Consider the following 26,664-nt stretch of genomic DNA (forward strand, 5'->3'; position numbering starts at 1 on the left):
GATTCATTGTTTGCATATAACACCCAGTGTGCTATGTAATCCGTGCCCTCCTTAATACCCATCACCAGTCTCACCCATCCTCACACCCCCCCTCCCTTCTAAAACTTTCCATTTGTTTCCCAGAATCCATAGTCTCTCATGGTTCATCTCCCCTTCCAATTTCTCCCCCTTCATTTTCCCCTTCTCCTGTCCTCCATGCTATTCCTTATGTTCCACAAGTAAGTGAAACCATATGATAAATAATTGACTTTCTCTGTTTGACTTATTTAATTTATCATAATCTCCTCCAGTCCCATCCATGTTGATGCAAAAGTTGGGTATTCATCCTTTCTGATGGTTGAGTAATACTCCACTGTATATATGGACCACATCTTCTTTATCCATTAGTCTGTTGAAGGATATGTGGCTCTTTTCACATTTTGGCTATTGTGGACATTGCTGCTATGAACTTTGGGGTGCAAATGGCCCTTTCTTTTCACTACATCTGTACCTTTGGGGTAAATGCCATCTGTATCTTTGGGGTAAATATCCAGTAGTGCAATTGCCAGATCATAGGGTAACTCTATTTTTAATTTTTTGAGGAACCAATTCATGGAAACCAAAGAGAACAAAGACGCATTGATCCAAAGCCTATGGGATATGGCGAAGGCAGTCCTAAGGGGGAAATGCACAGCCACCCAAGCCTTACTCAGAAAAACAGAAAAATCCTGAATATGCAAACTATCTTTATACCTTAAAGATCTGGAGAATCAACAACAAATTAAGTCTAACCCACACATGAGAAGGGAAAATTAAGATTAGAGCAGAGATCAATGAATTAGAAACCAGAACTATAGTAGAACACATTAATGAAACTAGAAGCTGGTTCTTTGAAAGAATTAATAATATTGTTAAGCCACTGGCCAGACTTACCCAAAAGAGAAGAGAAAGGACCCAAATTAATAAAATGATGAATGAAAGGGGGGAGATCACGACTAACACCAAGAAAATAGAAACAATCATCAGAAATTATTATCAACAGCTATATGCCAATAAGTTAAGCAACCTAGAAGAAATGGATGCATTCCTGGAAACCTATAAACTTCCAAGACTGAAATAGGAAGAAACTGACAACCTGAATAGATCAATATCTAGTAACGAGATTGAAGCCCTGATCAAAAGCCTCCCAAAAAACAAGAGTTCAGGGCCTGATGGATTCCCTGGGGAATTCTACCAAATATTCAAAGAAGAAATAATACCTATTCTCCTGAAGCGGTTTCAAAAAACAGAAACAGAAGAAAACTTCCAGACTCTTTCTACGAGGCCAGCATTACCTTGATCCGCAAACCAGGAAAAGACCTCATCAAAAAGGAGAATTTGAGACCAATATCCCTGATGAACACAGATGCCAAAATTCTCAACAAGATCCTAGCTAATAGGATTTAACAGTACATAAAAACCTCTTATGTAGGAAACAGCAAAAGGACTACATGGTAAAGCTATAGAGAACACAGAATTCTCTATTTTTGTATCTGTTACTCATTAATCAGTAAACACCTATTAAACGCCAATTGAACTAAATTGATTATGCAATTCACACACACACACACACACACACACACACACACACACAGCCACACCCCCATACCTTAAACTTGCACTATATTTTATTTAAGAAATTCTTACTGTGGTTACAAAGAAAGAAGTATTTCCAGTAATACAGAATAATACAGAAGTAATTCTATATTATAGAAATAATCTATAATATAGAAGTAATCAAGTCTTCTCTATTATACTTCTCTGTTAGACCAGTGTTATAGTCTTTAATGGATTAAGTAATAACCTGACAAAAAAAAAATTGGGAATCTACCAAAATAAATTACAGGAAACAAGAAAAATACTTTGTGACAAAAGGTAAAAATCCAGTCAACGTCAAATGTTTGCAAAATATAAAAAGAACAGAGCTGCCATAGGAATAAAGATAACTTTTGTTTTTTATTCCCATACATGTTATATACCCACTGCAGAAAAAAACCCCACTGCAGATAACATTTGGAAAAAAGTTCAGTGAATTGTCTCAACGTGGGAAAAATACAGTTTTTCAAAAAAACACAGCAAACAAAGTTTTCAAATCCAAAGGCAGCCTCGATCTACCTCTATCCCATGCAAATGGATATACTCTAAATAATTTTAAAAAAGAAAGATGTGATAAAAGCTAAATAAATTACTGATTCTAAGAGAAATGAATTTTTCTCTTACAATAAATTACCAATGTGCTTCCCCCATGCCTTTGATGTCATATCTTAAAAAATATCTTTCTGATTTTTCCTTTACATCTGCTTTCTTTTGTTCATATATCCTTTCATTTACCTGAAGATGACAGCTATGTAAGATGATGGAAAAGAAAAGCTACAAGACTGAGTTGATTCCAGGATGTTAACTTTTATAGTATGAAGATCAACAGATTGTAGGAAACCTGTTCTTTTATCTGTAAGTCAGTTTCTCTTAAATCTGCAAAATCATTTTTTCATGTAAAATTTTAGATAGAGGACACTTCTTCCTAGTGAAGAAAGATTTTCCTCTAATTTTCAAAACTCAATTTGTCTATTTCTACTTCTTTTTAAAAACTGGAACATCATACATTATTCAATTAAATTAAATGTTAAAACACACAGAATTATAACACTGAAATAAACTTACTAATTCATAGTGTATATTCTAAAATTTATACTGAGAAGAATAAAAATATTTCTCTGCTATTCCAACTAAACCTGCAGTCTGATATACCTGAAATTCTAATTTTCTCAAGAGAGAAAAGGAGAGAAAGTAAATACAGTCCTAACTAAAGGTGCCTCAGTGTAGCTCCTGACATGTTTGGTTTAAAACTGGTCAAGATTCCTATCAAAGGAGGAGAGAAAGGGATAATATTTATTAAGTGCTAGGCACTGTGCCAAAAGGTGAGAACACAACAAGGAACAAGTCTGCACAGTCCCTGTCTTCAAGGAGCTCAAGGCTAACTCTAACTAAAAGAACTACTATGGTCAAAGAGCATAAATATTTTTAAGGATATTTAAGCTTCTCCATACATCTTACCTTTGAGAAAGACTGTGTAGTAATTTATAAATAACAGGATAAATAGCACAATATCTTTAACTAAGCATCCTCCTCCTCATTTTCATAATCTATTTTCCAGTTTTATGGGCAACACCTGGTTTTTGAGGCACTTATTTTCTTGTAGTGAGATAACAGACCTTTTAAATATGCTTAAGGAATATCTGTATCCACTCTTTTTGGAAGTAGGTACTTATTATAATTTTATCCATTTCTTTGTGGAGGTCTAATTTTCTTTATTGTTTAGTTTTGCATATTAAGGAGGCTGTTCCTAACATATTTTATATAAATATTTTCCCAGGTTGGTGTTTGTTGTGCTTGTGTGTGTTGTACATATGCATACATACGCTTCCATTTTTAAACAGCAAAACAGGTCTTGGGCTGTTTTGTTTTTGTTTTTGTTTTTTTAAAGATTTTATTTATTTAGTTGATAGAGAGAGATCACAAGCAGGCAGAGAGGCAGGCAGAGAGAGAGGAGGAAGCAGGCTCCCTGCCGAGCAGAGAGCCAGATGCGGGTCTCGATCCCAAGACCCTGGGATCATGACCTGAGCTGAAGGCAGAGGCTTAACCCACTGAGCCACCCAGGCGCCCCTGGGCTGGTTTTTATAGAAGTATCAGTTCAAGAAAGCATGTAGGTTATCCTAAATTGGTCTATTTACTGCAATGAGTGATGTCAGAACAAACACCACAAAGGAACTATAAAAGCACAAGAAAGCCTATTTTAAAATAATTAACTTACTTTGTTGAATTAGTATTTATTGTCACGGCAATGTGAAACAGAATCAACATTCTGTTTTAAAATTTCCAACTTCTCAACTGCATAAAATTATTATACATACTGTGACAGAATCGAGTCTCTGTTTCACTTGCTGCATCCTCATTGAAGAACGTTCAGCATGGACACAGTCATCAATCTGAAAAGAGCCTTGGTGAAGCCCTTTAGGATAGGTGCATAAAGCATCTTGACTTTGGTGTATTCCACGTAATGGAAATGTTCCATTGTAGCATTTGAACATTTCAGCCTCTTGCTGGGCAACTGGAAAAATAAATCCATAAATAGTTCAAGTCAATACAACAAAAGCACAATGAAATAATTAAGCCATGAAATTACAGCATTAAATAAATGATCAGAAACCACATAATACATTTTAAAAACTGGGTAATAAGAAAACAACATGACTGACAAAATGGGAAGTTTTTAAAATATTATAAAAACACAAAAAAGGAAAAAATAATGTCACAGATAATTTACGTCAGGCAGTATTATCACCGAGCCTTGAAGGCCATGGCAATCTCGGTCTGGTAAGCAATAATCTGGGATGGGAGCCTAATTTATTTATACGTATACAGAAAGTATCTAATATAAAAACTCAAAGGCATACAGAGTAGAACTAAAGGAAAGGCAAGAATAATAAAAATAATTATTTACAAACCCATCTCCCTAAAACAACTGTTTTCATATTTCTATACCCCTCTTAATCTTTATGCATATGTACATTTTATGCAAGGTACCATAATGTGAATAAAATGTAAAGTTTTTCAATTTAAATACAGACATCTTTCATATCTTTACTACTCTGTAATTACCATTTTTAAGTCCTTTACAACAACTCATCTAATGAAGCAGTTATTTATTTATGCATTCTTCTTCTATTACTGAATATTTACAATGTTTCGTCCTCTCTCATTACAGACCATGTATGTAGGAGTACTTTCATAGTTTAAATTATTTCTTAAAATAATTTTCTTTGGATTTAATTATCCAGCATGGAATAAATGGTCAACAGGGTGAATGTTTTTGATGATGATGATGATGACAAGGACAACAGCATATATATTGCACTTTATGGTTTTTATTTTTATTTTATTTAAAGATTTTATTTATTTATTTGACAGACAGAGATCACAAGTAGGCAGAGAGACAGGCAGAGAGAGAGGAGGAAGCAGGCTCCCCGCCGAGCAAGGAGCCTGATGTGGGGCTTGATCCCAGGACCCCGGGATCATGACCTGAGCCGAAGGCAGAGGCTTTAACCCCCTGAGCCACCCAGGCGCCCCTGCACTTTATGGTTTTTAGAGGGCTTTCACATATATTATCTCATTTGATCATTTAAACTAAAGGAATTTGAAAATTTGTAAGCACCTGTTTGAATATTAAAAGGAGAAAAAAATATACCGTGATCATTTAAAAAGTATTTTAATTATATAATTTTAAATAGAAGGCCTTTCTAAACATAACATGAAAAGTAACTGATATAATCAAGATTTGTAATAGGGAAACAATAGACCAGACTTCAGGGATTCTGTGTACTACTGAAGTTACATACAGAAATATGAATGTGTATAAATGTTTTTGGAAATCAGATCTGTACTTTTATCAGATTATTTGTCAAAGGACTGCATGAGTCAGAAAATGTTAAGAATTGTCAACATAAAAGATGGACAGATTTTGCTACATAAACATTTACAGAGTCTTCATTAAAATAAAAAAACTATCATAATCAAAATTAAAAAGCAAATGATAAGTAACACAGTTCTTCTAACTCTGGCCAAAGTAAGAGTAAAAAGGACCAGATGTGCCTCCTGCTTGACACTACCAAAAAGGAGACAGAATGTATAAAAGGAAGAAATAAAACCATCTTTCTTTACAGACAGGATCATCTATACAGAGCTAAGATGAAGGCGAGGCAAGTGAAGTACATGAGGAAAAAAATTTAAGGAGACTTGCTCAATCTCAGGTCCTGGCCCCACTTTGTGTAAGAAATCTGAATGGCATCTAAACAATGAGCCATTAGAACTAATAATCAACTTTAGGCAAGGTTCCAGGATACAAGAGCAGTAAGCAGAAATAACTCTATTTCTATATTCAAGTAATAAAAAGAAATTGGAAATTTAAAAGATATATCATTTACAATGCTATAAAAATATTTCATACTTCAGGAAATACTGATGAAGGATATGGGGGCGCCTGGGTGGCTCAGTCAGTTAAGCATCTGCCTTTGGCTCAGGTCATGATCCCAGGGATAGAGTCCTTCACGGGCTCCCTGCTCATTAGGGAGCCTGCTTCTCTCTCTGCCCCTTTGCCTCCACTTGTTTTCTCCTCTCTCTCTCAAAAATAAAAATACTTTTAAAAAAAGGTGTGGAAGACATGCATACTGAAAACTATAAAACTGCTGAGAGAAACTGAAGAAGAACCTAAAATAAAGAAATATATTATGTTCATGGTTGGACTAATCAGTGTTGTTAAAATATCAATTCTCCTCAAATGACCTGTACATTCAGTGTTATTCCACTCGAAATTCCAGTAGGTCACTTTTGGAGAAATTGTCAAATTCTAAAATCCACACAGAAATGCAAAGAACCCAGAAGAGTTAAAACAACTTTGAAGAAAGAACAAAGGGGACTTGTACAACTTGACTTCAAGTCTTACCATTAAGCTGCAGTAATCAAGACACTTCATTATTGGCATAAAGATAAACAAATAGAACAAGAGAACAGAGAAGAGCCTAGCATGTATGGACAAGGTGTAAAGGGAATTCCATGTAAAAAAGATAGTCTTTTCAATAAATAGTGCTAGAACAATTAGATACTCATATGTGAGCAAATGAACTTTGATATATACTTTATACCATGTATAATAATAACTCAAAATGAATCTACATGTAAAACATAAAACCATAAGACACTTTCATAGAACACAATGGAGAATATTTTTGTGAGCTTGGATTAGGCAAAAGTTTGTAGATACAAAACCAAAAATCCATATAAGAAAAAAATTGGTAATTTTGCACTTCATCAAAATTTCAAACATTTGTTCTTGAAAACTGTCAAGAAAGCAATTAGAAGGCAAGACAAAGACTGGGGGAAATGTTTGCAAATTATGTATCTAACTGAGCACCGCTTGTATAGAGAAAACCTAACTGTTAATTAAAAGTCAATAGTCAGAAAACGAAGAAGCCAATTAAAAAACGGGCAAAAGATTTAAACAGACACTTCACTGAAGAAGATAAATGGATAGCAAATATGTACATGAAAAGATGGCTCAACATCATTAGTCACAAAAGATAAACAAATTAAAACCACTGTGAAATAGCACTGCCCACTTATGAGAGGGGCTAAAATGGAAAAGACAGACCACTTCATATTTAGCAAGTCTAGGGGTGCCTGGGTGGCTCAGTGAGTTAAAGTCTCTGCCTTCAGCTCAGGTCATGATCCCAGGGCCCGGGGATCCAGCCCCATATGGGGCTCTCTGCTCAGCAGGGAGCCTGCTTCCTCCTCTCTCTCTGCCTGCTTCTCTGCCTACTTATGATCTCCGTCTGTCAAATAAATAAATAAAATCTTTTAAAAAAAATTTTAGCAAGCCTATGGATATACTGAAACATTCACACACTGTTGGTAGGAAGGTTAAATGGCCTAACCACTTTTTAAAAAGTCTGGCAGCTTCTTAAGAAGTTAAATGGTCATCTTCAATGGGATACAGCCCTTCTACTCTTAGGAATTTCCTCAGGAGAAATGAAAGCATGTGCTTATACCAAGACTTGCTGATGCATATTCTTAGCAGCTTATTTCTAATAGTTAAAAGCTGGGTACAACCCCAACACCCATCAACAGGTAGGCAGAAAAACAAACTGTGATAAAAAAATGAAACAATACACAGAAATAAAAAGGATGAACTATTGATAAAATCTAAAATATAGATGTCTCAAAGTAATTATGAGTGACTGAAGCCAGACAAAAAAAGAGTACATGGTATAAATGGTTTCACTTATATACAATTCTAGAGAATGGAGATTAATTCATAGTGATTGCCTAGGGGAAAGAGGAGGTAAGGAGAGATTTCAAAGGAGCACAAAGTAACTTAGAGATGATGGATATGTTATCTTCATTGAGATGATGGTTTCACAAGTGTTTAAATATGTCTACACTTATCAAAATGTACATTTTAAACATACAGTTTATTGCATATCATTGTACTCTAATAAAAAAGCTGCTCACACTAAAAAAAGCAAATGACAGCTAGTGATAAAAGGGGTTAATATTCTTTTTTTAAAAAAAGATTTTATTTATTTGAGAGAAAAAGAATGCATGCATGTACACGCACAAATGGGAGGAGGGACAGAGGGAGAAGGACAAGCATTCCCTGCTGAACGGGGAGCCAGATGTGGCTCCATCCCAGGACCTGGAGATCATGACCTGAGCCAAAGTTAGATGCTTAATCAACTGAGCCACCCAGGTACCCTGGGGATTAATATTCTTAACAAGCAGAGTCCCCATAAAATGAATTAAAAATAAATAGTCTAGCAAAAATGGGCAGAGGACCACTATAGGAAATTCACAAAAGAATAATTATGTGGCCAATAAAAAAATGTATTCAACCTAACGAATAAGAAGGAATAAAGGGGGGGAAAAGGAAAATTAGAAAGTGATGGGTTCTTTTTAGTTTTTTTTTTTTTTTTTTTTTTGGCCTGATTCATTGAACTTCAAAATACTTTTTCCTAAGAAATAAACTGCATAAGAGTAGCCAGGTGTGTACTGAAGTACTGCTTAAAATACTGAAAAAATATGTAACAGCAGAATTGTACAATATTCATTTAAATAAATTATGGTATATACATTTAATAAAGGGAATTCAGACACTAAAATTATATACAGAAGTATAACTGCCATGATGAAATATTGCTAAAATATTATTAATTGGAGGCAAATAGTTTATAAAGCAATATAATGAATATACAAAAGGATCGCTTTTTTTAGTCACAACCTTGGTTGCAACACCCATGAATGTGAGATAGAACTTATTAAAAATTTTGGGTCCTTGATCACTGTATTCATGTCCGACTTCATTTACACACTCTAACTAAAGCACAGCTCTGTAATAATGGGCACTCCCTCCCTGCAGACCCTGATGAGGTAAGGGCCGGGCACCATTATTAAGGGAGAAGACCTGCTTACAATCCACCCTTTCAGAGACAGATGTTCGTTCCTCAATACCAATTACTGTTCTCAGATGGAAGTGTAGCTGCTTCTATACTTAGATTTTCATGGGTCTGACTGCTGTTTTTCAGTACATATTTTGGACTTCCTTTCACAGCACTCTCGACAATTTACTCCTAAATATTCAAAGATTATTTAAAGAACAAGAGAAACTGAAGCTGTGAAAGAAAAGTGCTCTATGAATTGGATATTGGAAAGCTTAACAGTAGTAGATGAGCCAGGGATGAATGAATCAACAGATAAAAATTATGTTATATGATCTTTGCCTTATTTTTCAAAACCGTCCTTTTAACATTTTATTGTTTTTGTTGTTATGAATGGAAAGTAAAGCTGGATTTAACTATTTAATGGCATTTACTGACTCCATGTTTTTCTATACTTCCTAGTTACCTATTGCCAACCACAATTTCACATTGAGCTCTGAGTGGGTATGCGGAGAAGCACATAAACATGGATATAAGCAACAGTTATACCGGAGAGCAGGATTTTGATATTTATCATATTCATTTTGCGAAACTGTATTTTCTAAGTATTATGCTATGCTAAACATGCATTTTTTTTTTTTTAAAAAAGGAGTTTTTTTAAACTGGTAAAAAATAAAAAGCATTGTCTAAATATTTATTTTTTGCAATATTATGATGCCTTTCAGAAAGAATTAAAGTGGCCTACATGGATACAGATAACAAAAATAAATGTGAAACAATTATGAATACTTGTTTCTGTTGTTTAAGGGGAATTTTCTATACAAAAGCCAACTGACTGGATTTCAAGGTTTCACATTAACACCCTACTTTAACTTAACTCCTAGTGCTGTGAAGGCAGCCATAAAATAAAAATCCGCAGAAATATTGACAAAGACCTAGTTATTCAGATACTAGAAACAGAAGCTACTTATAAGTTCTTGTGTTCTTCCCCTCCCTCACCCTCCACAATATGTACATCTATCTGTATAACACTATACAGATTATTTCACTGTAGAATAGGTCATAACTGATGCTTTCTGAAATTCCCTCAAACTCAATGCTTCTGACATTTCAAAGCTATCTAAAACATTTTTACATAGGCCACGACTGGATATGATGTTGCAATTAAAGAACTGTATTTCTTCACTTAGTCATTTTCTCTTCTTTAGCTAATTTAACTTCGTACAATTAAAATTCTAACCTAACCTGCTAAAATTCAAAATTTTATTTTATTTATTTATTTTTAAGATTTTACTTACTTATTTGAGAATGAGAGAGAGAGATAGAGGTAACAAGAAAGAGCAGGAGCTGGGAGGAGAGGGAGAAACAGGGAGCCAGACACAGGGCTTTATCCTAGGACCCTGGGATTACGACCTGAGCCAAAGGCAGGTATTTAACTGACTGAGCCACCCAGGTGCCCCAAAACTCAAAATTTTAACACTGTCACCCCATCCATACACCACTTTTTGAGAAGTGCACTAGAGAGGCTCTGGGAATACAAAGACACCGGCCCCCTCTTGGGATTTGAATCTTTCAGAGGTCAACAAGAAATTACTATGTGCTTACTGTGGTAACAGTTACAGGATAACTATGTATCCACAAGGGGCTGAGAACATACAGGTGGCAACTACATTTGCTTAAAGGAACATTATACTTATCAAATTACTTCCAAATCTACCTACAATTGGCTAAAATTGGGGATTCTAAATTTTATACAATTAAAAAATTCATGAAGTGTTTTAATAATTAATAATCCAATTTTGATTTATAATAAGGTCAGTGCTTTTGTGTATGTTCTGGCCTTAAACAATTATAAGAAATAACATGGTTTTCTCAGGAGATTTTTATCCTGATAGGAGGAAGAATAGAGGAAATAAGATATTTTAATCTAGAGCCCTTTGCATTGAAGTGAATAAAAGGTTTGTTATTATTAAAACCTATGTTTACTTAAGTTATTGACTTTAGAGCAAAATACAACTAAAAAACCCAAATATTCTTTCTCTTACACTATATAAACAGTAAGATTTCCTTTTGGTTCAACACTTAATCCCTTTGTTCAAGATCTGTTGTTGGACACAGTTCTGTTCATGGGTACAGTCACTTTACTGGATACCTAATTCTTTTACTTATAAATGATTCTGTTTCTCATCATAGCATTACTGTAAGCTGGTAGGTCTACTGAATGAGGTTCCCAGCATTCAGCAGTTATGCAGCATCCTCTTGCTTTCCTCTAGCATTTGCTATGTGTAGGGAATTTCTGTGGTCTGAATGTTTGTGTCCTCCTGAAATTCCCATGCTGAAGTCCTCATGCCCAGAGTGGTGGTACTGGGAGGTGGGGCCTTTGGGAGGCATGAGAGCACAGCACTTATGAATAAGAAAAGCACTAATCCCCTTGTAAAAGAGGCCTCAGAGAGTTCCCTTGTTCCTTCTACCATGTGAGGTTACAGCTAAAAGGTGCCATCTGTGAACCAGAAAGTGAGCTCTCACTGGACACTGAACCTGCCAAGCCTTGATCTTGGGACTTCCCAGCATTCAGAACTGTTAAGAAATAAATTTGTGTTGCTTACAAGCCATGAAGTCTCTGGTATTCTGTTATAGCTGTCAGAATGGACTAAGACAAGAATGCTGAAGTGCTTAAAACTTTTTCTTTTTTAAACTGTATTTTACGGGGCCTGGCTTGTTCCTACTTCAGCTAATCTTAAGAAACTGTGTGGATTGATCAGAGAATTTCTACTGAGTAACACTTCGACTCTAGTAGCCCAGGTATATTCAGGGCCTGTTATTTTGTACTTCTTGGCATATTTAACATGTCAAGGAGAACCAGTATTACTAATGAAACTGTCCAAAGTCTTAACAAGAAAGTGTAACAGATTCATGTCTCAAAGCCAACCAAAAGCAAGAGCATCTACCATCATTCAGCAAATCTGTTAGGTGAACACCAAACTATAATAAACTATCTCTATATTCCTGAAGTACATGCTATTGTCCTTTGTTGATTTCCTACTCCATTAACAATCACTTCTCACCCATAATGCTATTCAGGTGCTCTGTGTGATGTATGCACTGCTATAGAAAGCAGCTAGGATTCCTCGCTGCAGCCTGGCTCAGGAGCTCTTAGTGTATCCCCGCTCCACACCATGCTTTACAGTTTCATTTCTGCCTCTGATGAAACACTGAGATAAAACAGGACAGGTATTTTGATTTTACAGATTAAAAAACAGATGCAAAAACGCTGTTACTTGACCAGCGTCAAAGAGAAAGTGATGGCACTTTGTCTAGAACCCCAGTGAGTTAACTCCTACTCCAGAGTTATCTCCTACTCCAGCCTTTCCCGACACACTATTTTGCACTGTACTGCTCTTTCTTCTTGGTGTGCTTTAAAAAGCACGAATGTAAGCATTAACAACAACAACAACAAAAAGCCTGGATGAGGAATTCAGGGCTCTGGTTTATGTTCAAAGCCAGTTTTTGATTTGCACTGATTCCTTGAATGACACAGCCTTTGAAATAAAAATATCCATTATGTGGAGAATACTAAAATACAGACTTCAGGATACAACCAAGAAATAGGTAGCTTAAGCACGTCTTCAAATATGGCATTTCTATCTCTTAATTCTTCTACTAGGCTAAAAATAGATACTTAAACTATGACCTACAATCAATAGTATATGTTACTGTATAATCTTATCCAAGTATGAGAATTGGTAGTAATTGAGTGTGTCTTTGAATCATTCATCATTAGTACTTTAAGAACACTATGAAATTATATAGACAACTATGCATACTAAATTAATTTCAATTAGACATTATCTTGTTGCAAAAATATTATAAAGTTGGCTCTATTAAAACTGAATGCTACATAATAAAGATAATTCATATTTTGGATTATACTGAAAATATAATTACTTAAGGCATTATAATTAACCCCAACATTTGTAAAAGACTGAACTATTAATATTAAAATAACCAAATAACTCCTCCTGAATATTAAAATTGAAAACAATATACTTCATCATAGGAATATCTGGCTACCCTTTTAATTAAATTACTTCATGATGGGGTGCCTGGGTGGCTCAGTGGGTTAAAGCCTCTGCCTTTGGCTCTCGGGTCATGATCCTAGGGTCCTGGGATCAAGCCCTGCATCGGGCTCTCTGCTCGGTGGGGAGCCTGCTTCCTCCTCTCTCTCTGTCTGCCCCTCTGCCTGCTTGTGATCTCTCTCTGTCAAATAAATAAATAAAATCTTTAAAAAAAATAAATTACTTCATGAATTAGGAAATGCAAAGACTAAGTAGTTTAGTGTTTTAAGAGTATGGGCTCTGGACTCAGACAGCTGAATAAACTTTAACAAATGTGTGACCTTATGTAAATTACTTCATTCTCCCTGTACCTCAGTTTCATCATCTGCAAAATGAGGATAATAATAGTATCTACCTTACGGGGTTTTGAAAGGACTGTATGGAAGGATGTAAATAAAAAGCTCATAAGAGTAGAGGACACACAGTAAATGTTTGATAAATGTTAACTGCTACTACTACCACTATTATTATTAGCCTCCAATTTACTCACTGATCATGACTTTCATTCTATATTTTTAGAAAATATAAGGGGAAAATGCTATTCTATAGGATTGTAATTCTCATTTCAAACACTTACTGCACATTAGGAATATACCAGGTACTAGGTTAGACATTAGGAATTGCAAACACCATGGACTTTTGGTCAATGAGCAAGTTATGTAACAAAATTTTTATAGGAACATAAAGGTATTCATTACCTTCATTATCTTCATTACCTTGAATACAGTATGTCACAGTGTGAAAAATAAAGCTATCAACAACAACAATGTAGGTGGTCATTAATGAATATGAATTTTTTAAATAAAATCACATCCAGGGTCAATGGTAGAGATTGCTGTTCAGTGTAACTAAAATTCTTCCAGAGGTTTTATCAACTACTTGGGAAGCATAAAAGACTGGAAAAGAGCATGGTAATCTGGGTCTAATTCCTGGATTTTACAGTCCTGCTCAACTTGGCACACAGTAGATGCTCAATAAAGATTTGTCTTGCCTAAGATACTATGACCAAGCAAGGGAGAGTTAACATTGATTCAGAGAAGAGACTGCCACCTAGTGGAAAATTAGGCTCACCACCTGGGATTATCAATGAGGAGAACTTCCCAAATTAGCACTCGATCCTACTACATGTATATTCATTGTGTGTCAGTATTCAGGCTAGGTACTGATAACAGAAAGATGAATAAGCCTTCACCTCTGTTGCCTTCAAAGTACAAATGATACAAAGAAATCACAGAAAGGCATAAAGCAAATTGTATTGCAGGAAAAAAAGGTTTGCTTATTAGAAAATTAAAAGCTAGTATTTCAGGAAATTTGCTAAAAAAGGCAGGTTAGTGCAGCAAATAAGAGCACAGTCTCCAAATCCAGACTGTATGGATTCAAGTCCTGGCTCATATAAAATGAGGATAATTACAGGACCTATGTCTTAAGATTATTGTGAAAAATGAAGTAAATATATGTAAAGTGCTTAAAACAGTACCAGGAACAAAGTAAGTGCTTTGAAAGTATTAGTTATGATTATCACTACATGTAGAACAGGATCCTAGAGATGGAGATAGACAAATATTAATAACAGAACATTAACTGCTAAAGTCTAGCTTCATAAATTTAATTCAGCAGAAGCCGTTTCTTCTGACTAGCACTCTGTTATTATGGGAATCCTAAAAGTACATTGTTTGTGGTACTCTGTGACTAAATTTTGTATTACTAGATGATTAACCCTTTCAGCATCAGGCAAATAAAACTATCTTCTGAAAGTAAAAATTGTATTTCTTACCAAAAAAAGCAAAAAGTCAGTAGAATGAAAGACCCAAAAGACCACAACTTGAACACATGCTTAACAGGGAAAGACGCTTGCTGACTCTTCACAGATTTTGCTAGAACTGAAAGATAGATGATACATTTAGCTACCACTGTGGTCTCATTCGCAGCTTATTTAACTTACCAAAAAAAAAATGAGTTTGCTCCATTTTTCTTGAAAAATACCTAAATGTATGAGTAGCTCTGATAAATACTATTTAAAAATCATGTAACTGTTCTACATCTTTCAAATTTTATGCCACTAAAAACATTTCTGTAAAGATACATGTAAACTTTATTTTCAGCCAAGAAAGTGTGGGGAAAATATTCCTGCATTAAAAATAAGTAAAATATAAGGCAAAGCTGTAACAGGTTAATGATAAATATTGTAGGCTTTAATGAAAAATCTAAATACTATTGACTTGATGATTATGGCTTGCTTTTAATGACTAAAACACTTTAGAGTCTAAAACAACTTTTTTCTTATGACTACATACTATTCACAAGAACTGTGCTAAATCCTGGATTGCTTGAGATTATGTAACTTCTTCCTAAGCTTCCTCATTTTAAAAATAGGCAGCAAAGAGTTAGGAAAATGTGTTGAAACATTCTGAGTTTTGTTTGTAGAGGTGTTAGTACACTGAAAATTGTGTTAGAAAATCATGGCACAAAATAATTTTAATTTCATGTGTATTATTTGAACATTTTAATTTCTGAAACACTTGGAATTCTTTCCTTCTCTATATTAATACAGTATAGATATAATGTCCTTAACTTCATGCATTTATTTTCTAATACAACTGACCCAGAAAGGTAAACATTCTAATCATAATTTTTTAAAAAAGGGCTGCCAAGAGAATGAATAAAAGAGAGGGAAGAAACTTTTTTCAATTCCCTTTCATATAGAGGTACTTATCAGCATATTAAAACCTCAGTTCCCATAAAGTCAAGTATATATGGGTTAAATGAGCATGATAACAACACATTTTACCTTTTTCCTTTATTGCAGTCCTTATCAATTTACAAAGTACTTTCACAGTCCCTGCCTCACAGTATCCTCACAAATGGCTCTCCAGGGTAGCACAGGTGTGGACAGTAGCGGTGCCACTTAGCAGATGAGGAAATGGAGCTTCAGAAAGGCAAGAGGCTTGCACAAGCTACACAGAAACAGAACTGAACCTAAAACCTCTGCTTCTGAACTCCTAAAAATGCTTTGCTCTTTCTGCTTATGTTTCTAGAATGGACTTCTTGGTCTAAGTGCCTACGGTCTAAAAACCAAACTGGCAAACCCAACTGGGCTAACCTGATGATGGATCAAAGACAGAAAAAAATACTGAAAAAAGAAAGATAAAGAGTGGAACTTCCACTTGCCTTTGTGAAAATTTCAAAAGCCTACAAAGCACATTAGGAATTGAATGGCAACTGTTGTGAAAGTTCTAAAGGTTCTGAGGAAATAACTGTGCAGCCTGCTTCTGTACTCTAGGCCCAGTGATGAGGATGGGGCGCCTAGGTGTGACTCTCCTTCAAGTGAAGAGTGAGAGTGCACACAAAGAACAGCCTGTTTCAGCCTGTTTTCAGCCTGTTTGAACTAGACACCAGGCCTGAATATGCGGTAGAGAAATTAGCTATTTCTTCTAGGAAAAATTTTTCAAAATAAATCTCAATTTTACATATTTTTTTTCCTAATATAATTTGCCTGGAAGAGCATAATAAAATCTACACAATGATCAACAACTTCAGGTTTAGAACTTAACTGTCTTAATAATTTAGCATTGACCAGAACAATTAACCAATAACCAATTAACTGCTAACCAATATCTGTATTAATGCAATAAGTGGAATGACTCACATTTCTTTTAAATTTAAGACTCTCTGCCAAATAACCCCATGTTAATGTTACATTATATATAGGTATGCAATTGTATATTTATGCATTTAAGATATTGTACGTAAGCCTGTCTAGCTTAGCAGAAAAACTGAATGATGATATATGATATCCTAAATAAATCAGAGACTAATGATGACTGTTTATTTTTGAACAAGATTTAATATGTAAAGAAAATCAAACTGCAATTTTGGGAGTGACAGTACTATGAGTAAATACAGTGCAGAACAATGAAATCCTAATTTCAGGACAGAAGTTAAAGAAATGTATGAAAATAGCATAAATCCAAATAATTCTAAGAATACCATTTTATTCCTGAAAAGTGTGCCCAGGTCATATCCTTATTTTTTCTCAGAAAGACAGAATAGTGTAATTTTAGAGTAGAAAAAGACATTAAATTTCTAATTCCAGATCTTATTTTCACTGATATTTGATGTTTTACCTTCTTTTTAAGCTAAGAAATTCTTTTTTTTTTAAAGATTTTATTTATTTATTTGACAGAGAGAGATCACAATGAGGCAGAGAGGCAGGCAGAGAGAGAGGGGGAAGCAGGGTCCCTGCTAAGCAGAGAGCCCGATGTGGGGCTCGACCCCAGAACCCTGAGATCATGACGTGAGCCGAAAGCAGAGGCTTTAACCCACTGAGCCACCCAGGCACCCCTAAGCTAAGAAATTCTTAAAACTATAGATTACAACCTTGTGCTTTAGGGAAAAACAAAAAACACGGAGTAAGAAACTAAATATTCAGCTGAGCACATTAAAGGTCCCAAATGTTGTTTACCTTTTAAATTTAGTTAACACATTCTCAAATAATTTTTAGGTGAATTTTATTTGTTTAAAGTTAGAAAGTGATGATCACCTTTCTATGATTCCAACAAAAAGACATAACCATTTATGTATACCTTTGCTGATATTTCAACTCCATAATAATAGTGCTTATGGAAAAATAAAATGTTGTAACATATAATAATATAACCTATTTAATATGTGTCTTAAAATGTATTCAAGGGAGCTTTATTAATACAAAGGTTGACAGTTTTCACAAAGCTCATGATTCCTGGTTCAGACTAAAAGGAAAGGTTACTTAAAATATTCTTTTCTTAAAAGCACTGAACTTACCATGGAAATCATAAATATACAGAAGAATTGGCTCATTCTGCCCAAATGCACAAAATGCAACCATATTTTCAAGTGGGTGATAAGAAATGTCTCGAATGGGTGATTTGAATGGCAGGTCAGAATACATTGCTACTTGTTCTCCTAAATAAGAAAAGACATGCAATAATTTGTACTACCTCAAATATCTCTTATTAGAAGATTATTCTGTAAATAACTAAAAACACAGTAAATAATAACAAAGCTCACATTATATACAAGAAGACCTTGATTACTTAAAAATAACTGAGTAATTCTTATATTAATTATTTTTCATCCTATTGGACCTCCTTTTTCTAATTCTCATCCTAACTCTTCAATAAGATTTTCAAGGCACAGAAGAAAAAAAAAAAAAAAGAGCTTAGCAGGAGGGAAGTACCTGACTCTTGAGATTTGACAGCTGAGCAAACGCCAGCTAATAACAAAGAACTCACGGAGAACTCTGGGAGGAACTGAGGGCCTTAAACCGAAGACACTGGTTGAGGGAGGTTTGGTGGGGAATTCATTTTTCTATTTCTTTTTTTCCAGAGACTGAGGTACTACCTGCTTTAAAGATAGATATGATTATCAATGGGCTAAAAGAGGCCTATAGCAGAGGTCTAAGGAACCTATAAGAACTGGAATTCAAAAAGCAAACAACCAAGATCAATTTATTGAAGGATAAAGAGATTTAACACTTCCAAACTGATGTCAAAGCATCAAAACACAGTAAGAGAAAAACCTCCAAATGAACCGACTAGTCAAAAATGCTTAAAGGAAAGATGGAGAATGTGTGATTAAGGAGGGCATGTGCTGTGATGGGTGTTGTATATGAAGTGATGGGTCACTAAATTCCGCAGCTGAAACTAATATTTACCCTGTGTGTTAACTAACTGGAATTTAGATGAAAAACTTAAGGAAAAAAAATGAAGAAAATTAACACAGTGAACCAAATACTATTGACTAAAGATATTTTAAATTTTATAAAATACTCCCAACTTATTACTAAAAATGTTTATGTGGCTTTAACTTTTCTTTTGAAAAGCAAAGGTGAGGTACAAATAAACTTCCCAATATACTTACTACATTGGAAAAACATGAATTACAGTAATTGAGGTAACTTGCTTTTGTTTTTCTTTTTTAATGACTACTTTTAAGTAATCTCTGTACGCAATATGAGGCTCAAACTTATGATTCTAAGGATCAAAACTGGCAAGCTCTATCAACTGAGCCAGTCAGGCACTCCAGGTAAATTGCTATTAAATTTCAGACACCAAAACTTTGACAGGAATATAATTACTTCTAATAAAAAATACATTACAGATATTTAGCCATTTGTATACCCACTTAAATTCCAAATTCAAGTTATAAATATTCTGAATTTTGCATTACAATCTTAAGTACTTCTCTTATAGAGCACAGGGAATATGGTCAATAATACTATAAAATAACTTTGTATGGTGACACATAGTAACTACACTTATGACTGGGAGCATTTTGTAATGTATATAACTGTTGGATTATTATGTTTGTTGTATACCTGAAACTAACATAATATCGTATGTCAACCACAATAAAAAATACTTCTCTTAAGATTTCTAATACCTTATAGGCAAGGAAAGAATAAACCTTGAATTATAATGCAAAATCCAAATCCATGAAGATATCAAAACAATAAAAACAGAATCTAATATAAATTTAGACTACAGCTGAGTCCCACTATCAGCTCTCCCATCTTGAAAAACATAATTGAGAACCTGAAATCAGAATTTTCTTGAAAATTATTCCATAAAATGATAGTTTCCCCACTTCTTCAAAAATAAAAACAAACCCTAAAAATGTTTTAAGATCAATTAAATATTTACCTGTTTCTGGGTTCCAAACATATACTATACCATCCTCACTTCCAGCAAAGAGAAAAGTCCCACATGGTGTCAAAGTACTATGAATCTTTTCCCGGTAATTTGCTGCACCCACAAATTTCCTTGCTGCTAATCTACAAACAAAAAAGATTTCACAAATGTAACCTATCCTACCCATTGAAAAGACTGGTAGTTAAAAAAAACCTTTTCTTTTAAATACTTCTTTTGCATTTAACAAACAATTTTTCGAGAATCTGTTACATGATAGACATTCTATGATGGATGAAGAATAAAGAAGAGAGAGTCCCAGAGCTCAGGAAGTTTATAATTTAGGAGAGAGAAGGAATGCATCAATATAAAATGGAAATTGGAGGTAGAAAGTGCCACAAGAAAACAAAATGATTTGGATAAAAGTGATTCTTTCTTTCTTTTTTAAAAAGATTTTATTTATCTGAGAGAGAGATCGAGAGCATGAGCCAGGGGTGGGGGCAGAAGGAGAGGGAGAAGCAGACTCCCCACTGAGCAGGGAGCGCCATGGTCACCCCAGACCTAAGCTGAAGGCAGATGCTTAACCGACTGAGCCACCCAGGCGTCCCCAAAATGATTATTTCTAGCTATGAAGAGAGAGCCTACGTTATGGAAGCAGCATTTGAGTTGGTTACTTAAAAATGTGTAAGATTTTTATATTCTTATATTTTTCCCATGTGATAAATTTTTGAAATCACACAACATATAGTTGGATCCTTGCAGGAATATTAGACAAAAATATTATTAAATCCTCTATTAAATAGGTATATAATCTTCTAGACTTTTTCATTTGTGAATAATAGCTAACATTTTTTCTTAAGATTTTATTTATTTATTTGAGAAAGAGCACAAGCAGGGGGAACCGCAGAGGGAGAGGTAGAAGCAGGCTCCCCGCTGAGCAGGGAGCCTAATGCGGGGCTCAGTTCCAGGACTCTGGGATCATGATCTGAGCCAGATGCTTAACCGACCACTCAGATGCCCCAACAGCTAACATTATTTTAGTGCTCACTACATGCCAGGTAAGTACTATTATCATCCCTGGTTTACAGAGAGGACATTACAAACAGTGTCCCATTATATGCTTTTTTTTCATTTAACAATAAATCATGAATAATGGCACTTTTTGTCAGAAAATATAGATTATGTATTCATTTTAGTAGGTATATATCACTGTCTAAACATACCTTAAGAATTCTTCTACTATGGGACAACAGTTAGGATGTTTCTAGCTTTCCCTTACCATGAACATGATTTCTACATACAATCTTGTGTATACGTATTTTTTCACTGTTTTATCATTATTTCCACATAAATTCCCAGACCTGAGGTTACTGGCTGAAAAGTTTCTGGAGTCCTTGCCATACTTTACATGTGTAAACTTATTTACTCCCCACGAAACTCTTATGAATATGGTATATTATTTTCCCCATTTGAGTGAGGAGGAGAGTCTCAGAATGGTTCATCAGTTGGTCAGGGATGGAAAAGGTGTTATTTGACACTAAGCAGTTCGCCTCTAGAGCCCAAGCAGAAGTCTAAGCTACTTGAAAAGAGAATAACCAAATTCTTTACGCCTGGCCTTTTAAAACCTGGCACTAATCTCTATTTCTAAAAAAATTCTTTCTCAGCACTATCAAGAAATTAATGTTCCTACAGACTTACTCACCCTGACTTGATCACAACTTCTATTATTCTACCTCTGAATTTTATTCCAGGTTTTTCATGTTTTCCACCCTCCCGACCAACTTCTATCTTATCTAAATTCTACCCATCCTTTATATTGAGCTCAAAGGCCAGCCTCTCTACAGAGCCTTTAACAGAAGACTATACTACAGCCATCCTTACCTTTATCTGCCATGAAAGATATAATCCTTTTATTAAGTATTTATAGTCATTAAAATAATACATATCAAGTACTTGCTATCTCTCAAGCATGACATGGGTACTATGTATAAAAGAAGAATAAGGCAGATCCCATTCCTAGAAGATCTCACAATTTAGCCTAATTAAATGTTTTGTGTTATTCTGGAGGTATTGTAACTAGATTATAAACTCCTGATGAACTACTCTGCTAATCATTCTCTCACAGCACTGATGCCAGTATCCTGAACAGCTCTACATAAACGAAAGCCTGAAGAGTTAGCCCTACAAGAATGTTGCAGAATAAACTAGTATACATTACATTTTCCTTTCTAAACACAATCATGAAATCTAATAAAACTAGAGTTCTCATTTGTTTTATTGGTACACTTAACAACAAAACAAAAGCACACTGGAAAACTATGCTGGCTTTTCCAGCATTCTGCTTCCACTTTTTACATTAAGAAAATTTCCTTTCCTTATTTAGAAATAACACAAAATAGGAAAAACAAGGATATATTAATCAAAAGCTGTGTCATTCTGTTACAGTATTATTGCATAGTACTATGCTATAGAAGTATTGTAAGAGAGATAAAAGATATTCTAAGGCAGAGGCTTCCTCTTTTTTTTTTTTTTTTTTTGTGACAACAAAAAGCAACTGACTACATTTCAGCTTCAGAACAGTTTACATTTTGAGCCAGAAAATTCTTTGTTGTGGGGGACTGTCTTATAAACTGTAGGATGCTTAGCAGTATCTCTGGTCTCTATCCACTAAATTCTAACATTCAAAAATGCCTCTAAACAATGTAAGATGTCTTCTGAGGGGAAAAACTGTCTATATGAGAACCACAGCTGTATTTTATAAGTATGAATTAACTCATTTTTTATTCTACGAGTGCTTAACCTGTCAATATAGAAATATACTTACATTCGGAGATCCATAATTCTCAAAGTACTGTCTTTGGTATGGATTAACAATCGTTTTCCATTGGGATGAACCTCCAAATAACTTATAGGAATCCCCTTAAACTCACTCTCTTTAATTTCCTAAAATGATTAAAAAAGATTATAAAATATTATCACCGTACAGTTTGTCTAATATGAAGCCCGTTTTAGAGCACAAAATTAAGTCAGTCATTTTTGACTGCAATTTAAAGGATCCTTTAAAATCATTAGCAAAAGGAATCCCAGTAACTTCAGTTATAGGTTGAAAATAAAGCTAATAGTGTGTGTGTGTGTGTGTTTGTGTGTGTGTGTGTGTATATATATATGAATGTATATATATATATATATACACACACATATATAGCTACATTTAATTAGCATTTTTGTGATGTATTCCCAAATAAGCACTTCCTAAAACACAACTTCTAACTTTGTATTTTTTTGCTTACCATCATATAAGAAAAGCTTCTAATTTTTATGACTTCAAGAGTTAGTATAGAATTAACTTTCAAGTTCTATTTCAGTGTGAGATTACTTCTTCATGCACTTACTTGTACTTTGTCCTAAAAAAGGTATGTGACTGGCATCATATTCCAAGATCATTTCATTTAGATTGTAATTTTAGGTTTGTGGCTTTTTTTTTTTTTTTTTGAGGAACAAGAATCAAATTTTTTATTTGTTCATTTCTTGCATTTGAAATATTCATCCTTGTCGATGACATCCTTGGCCTGAGACTTTGCCACAGTCCTTAACACCCACACAACTGCAACCAATGACTTGATGCGGTTTCCCCCTGTCAGCTTCCCAGAGGGCCTACCCAGTCCCCTAGCTTCTTGTTGTTATCAACCTTAATTAGGTTGATTTGGTGTTCAGCACAAGGGGCCTCCGCCAACTTGACATACACCTCATCAGAGTTGGATTTGAGGACACAAAGATGGGCTTGGCCCTTGTCTAAGGCTTTGACAGCTCTTCAAACTACATGTGCTAGGCCATCATGGATGAGGGTGTTCTGCAGCACCTCTTGTAAAGCAGTATTAATGGCCATTACAGCTCCAGCAGCAATGCCTTCCTAGGCCACGGCGGCGGGTCCCAGGTGGAGTTGAATCTTAAGTGCACCTGAGCCTCTAGGAATTTTTTTTTTTTTTTTTTTTTTTTTGGTAGTTACTTAAGGTAGCTACAGGAGGTGTCTGACAAATGATGTCAAGAAAGACCTACATACTGAAGGAAAATCTGCCTGGATGAGCCTTACATAGGAAAAATTACTAAAGCTCCTGCTTGAGTGGATTACTAGAAAAAAGAAAAAAGACCGTAAATGCAAACTGCTTAGACAGAAGTCCAGAGATGCCAAAGCAAGTCTGCTTTAAGCCCCAGACAGAATCTTGAATTAGCCTTCTCCTCCTTTGAGGACCCGCTAGTATGTTTTGTCTCCTTCTCTAGAGGGTCTCCTCTTCGGAGATGGTTTGGCACCAGCAGAGGTGGGGGACAAACTGCTACAATCCGAGTCTCGGCAGCTAAGCCCCGCTACCGCACTGCCCACAGGAAGGCCTGCTGTTAGCTGTTACAGAAGTCAAATACTGACAGCACAGATGGGGGGTGCAGTGACTGAACTACAACAGCCTGGGGGTGGGGATGCACTGGTGGGGGTCTGAGCAACACTTACACAGATGCAAGTGTGCAAAATAAAAAAAACACAAAACTGTCTAACAAGTTCAGTGTTAGGCATGAATTCGACAAAAGTGCCACCAGATTTAGCATTTATAGTATCTGTTAATGATCTCTTCTATATTTTTTCCTTATCATATTCATACTCAAACAAAAAAAGCCTTAGTTTCAATGCTCATGTCCTGTACCATGGAGTGTGTGCCAGAGCACATGGACATGTCATCTTAAGGGACAGATGAGTATAATTTAGCATTTCTCACACTGATGGCTAAAGAGAACCAAGTTAAGAAATCTACAGTTTGTCCTAGGGCATTAGCTACCAAAAGATATTTCAGCTCATTTTCTAACTTTTTATTTTGGACTATCTTGAGTAACTACCAGGCTGCAGATTTTGAAGGTAAATTTGCCTTTTAGTTATTATAGTGAGGTAAAGAAACATGATTTTTTAACACACATAGTAGACTCTGCACTGTACACTCAACTTATTGGAAAAGATGCCTTTGGAACCTTGTCAATCCCTTAGGTATATAAGTAATTAGAAAGTTCTTTTCAAAGTGTGTAAAATTAGGTTATCACATGAATCCCAAGCCATCAATCATTAATTCTATAGACTAGATGAAAATGACTAAAAATAAAGTTTTAAAAATAGATCTGATAGATTCAACAGATTTAACTCAAGTTCATAAAAATTCTTTTTCACTTAGAATGTCTTTTTTTCAAATGAGGACAGCTGTTAGAAGAACAAAACACTGAAGAACAAAATATAGCATATAAGACAAACTGTATCAACTTATATAAAACAAACTCAGGTTTAAAAATTTATTTTATACTTTTAATTAAAAATACTGAATATGCACCAATAAAACTGTTTAATACACCAGGTACCTTAAAAACAATCTCTTCCAAAAATGAAAGATCACCTGTTTCTGCCTACTTGGCAAAACTCAAGTGAAAACAATTATTGTGAGTAAATGATAGACCCTAGTCATAATTATATACTTTTGATTACATAATTGTGAAAAATAATACTGTTAACAAAACATTGAACACACTGTTTTTAGAGTGATGTTATGGGGGTCAAAAAAAGAAAATGAATAGCAGAAAATGTAAGTTATTACTTATAGGTGGTAATATAACATAGGCCTCATTTTAGCATAATTCCAGTAATGGATCAGTGAAGCCATATCACAAATTAGGGTTCAAAGATAAGAAAGTAAAGTTTGGCCAAAATGCAAATTTTCACTAAGCTGCTATATCATCACTTAGCCATCAGGAAAACTAGACAATTCATCAATAATAACTGACTTTGTAGGGCTTGAGAAAAATTTTTTTGAGAAGAGAGAAAGAATGTCCTGATGTCTTATTTCTAAAGTCATGTAGTTCAATTTTTTTCTAATTTGTAAAATTAAATCTCATGTATTAAATATGATCTTATATACCTTATTTACACTCCAGTGGCGCACTGAATGTTGCACATCATTGACTCTGACATAGGTATTCCAAACAACAATCACCCCCGTGCAATCTCCTGAATACATGTGCTGACCTATTTAAAAAAAAAATTACTTGTGAATGCTACACCAGGTAGAAACAAAATGAAATTGGGAAAACACATCCCAGTATAACAAAGAATCAGAGGGCTATTAAACAGTATTTTAGTAAAAAGAAAAAAAAACCTAAAAAATAAAAAAAAACCAATACAAATCATAATAAATTCCCAATTATTTTTAAATGAATTCTTCATTCTTCTGAATTACTTTTGATGACTTATTTCCCTTTTTTACTCACATGAAATTGAATACACAAAGAAATGAGCATCTTATTGCATTTATATATAGGTCAAATTCTATAGCCAAATAAATCATTTGAATTATCCAGTATGTTATCTATATTGCTCACCTTTATTAACCTATATGATCTGTTCTATATTCCTGAAAAAACACCTATATTCTAATATATACTGTTAGCAAAATGCCTGAGACCAGTAGAAACTCAATAAACAATAGGGAATGAATAAAACGATAAATGAGGGGCGCCTGGGTGGCTCAGTGGGTTAAAGCCTCTGCCTTCAGCTCAGGTCATGATCCCAGGGTCCTGGGATCGAGCCCCGCATCAGGCTCTGTGCTCAGCAGGGAGCCTGCTTCCCTTCCTCTCTCTGCCTGCCTCTCTGCCTACCTGTGATCTCTGTCTGTCAAATAAATAAATAAAATCTTTAAAAAAAAAAAAAACGATAAATGACAGGTGTTCCAGTTTAACATATATTCTTAGAGTTAAACCATTTTATAGTTGAATGGGACCTCAGAGACCATCAAACTCACTGTATACTCACTCAGGATTATCTCCCACACCATCAAGAACAGACGGTTGTTTAGTAAC

General features: G+C 34.8%; 1 protein-coding gene and 1 pseudogene across 2 annotated transcripts in view; both read right to left on the reverse strand.

Moving 5' to 3' along the window:
• Positions 1-26,664, reverse strand: part of LOC111147750 (Abelson helper integration site 1) — a 206,142-nt gene that overhangs the window by 126,741 nt on the left and 52,737 nt on the right. For both annotated transcript variants that reach the window (XM_022503972.1, XM_022503971.1), the window contains exons 15-19: positions 25,728-25,834; positions 22,610-22,728; positions 19,801-19,931; positions 17,921-18,061; positions 3,930-4,126 (exon numbers count right to left, since the gene is read on the reverse strand). In XM_022503972.1, the coding sequence (XP_022359680.1) occupies positions 3,930-4,126; positions 17,921-18,061; positions 19,801-19,931; positions 22,610-22,728; positions 25,728-25,834 (695 nt within the window). The remainder of the gene's footprint in view (positions 1-3,929; positions 4,127-17,920; positions 18,062-19,800; positions 19,932-22,609; positions 22,729-25,727; positions 25,835-26,664) is intronic.
• Positions 23,307-23,698, reverse strand: LOC111147751 (annotated as a pseudogene).

Source organism: Enhydra lutris, unplaced genomic scaffold (assembly GCF_002288905.1).
Source record: "Enhydra lutris kenyoni isolate GAN:26980312 unplaced genomic scaffold, ASM228890v2 scaffoldscaffold17, whole genome shotgun sequence".
Taxonomy (NCBI): Eukaryota; Metazoa; Chordata; class Mammalia; order Carnivora; family Mustelidae; genus Enhydra; species Enhydra lutris.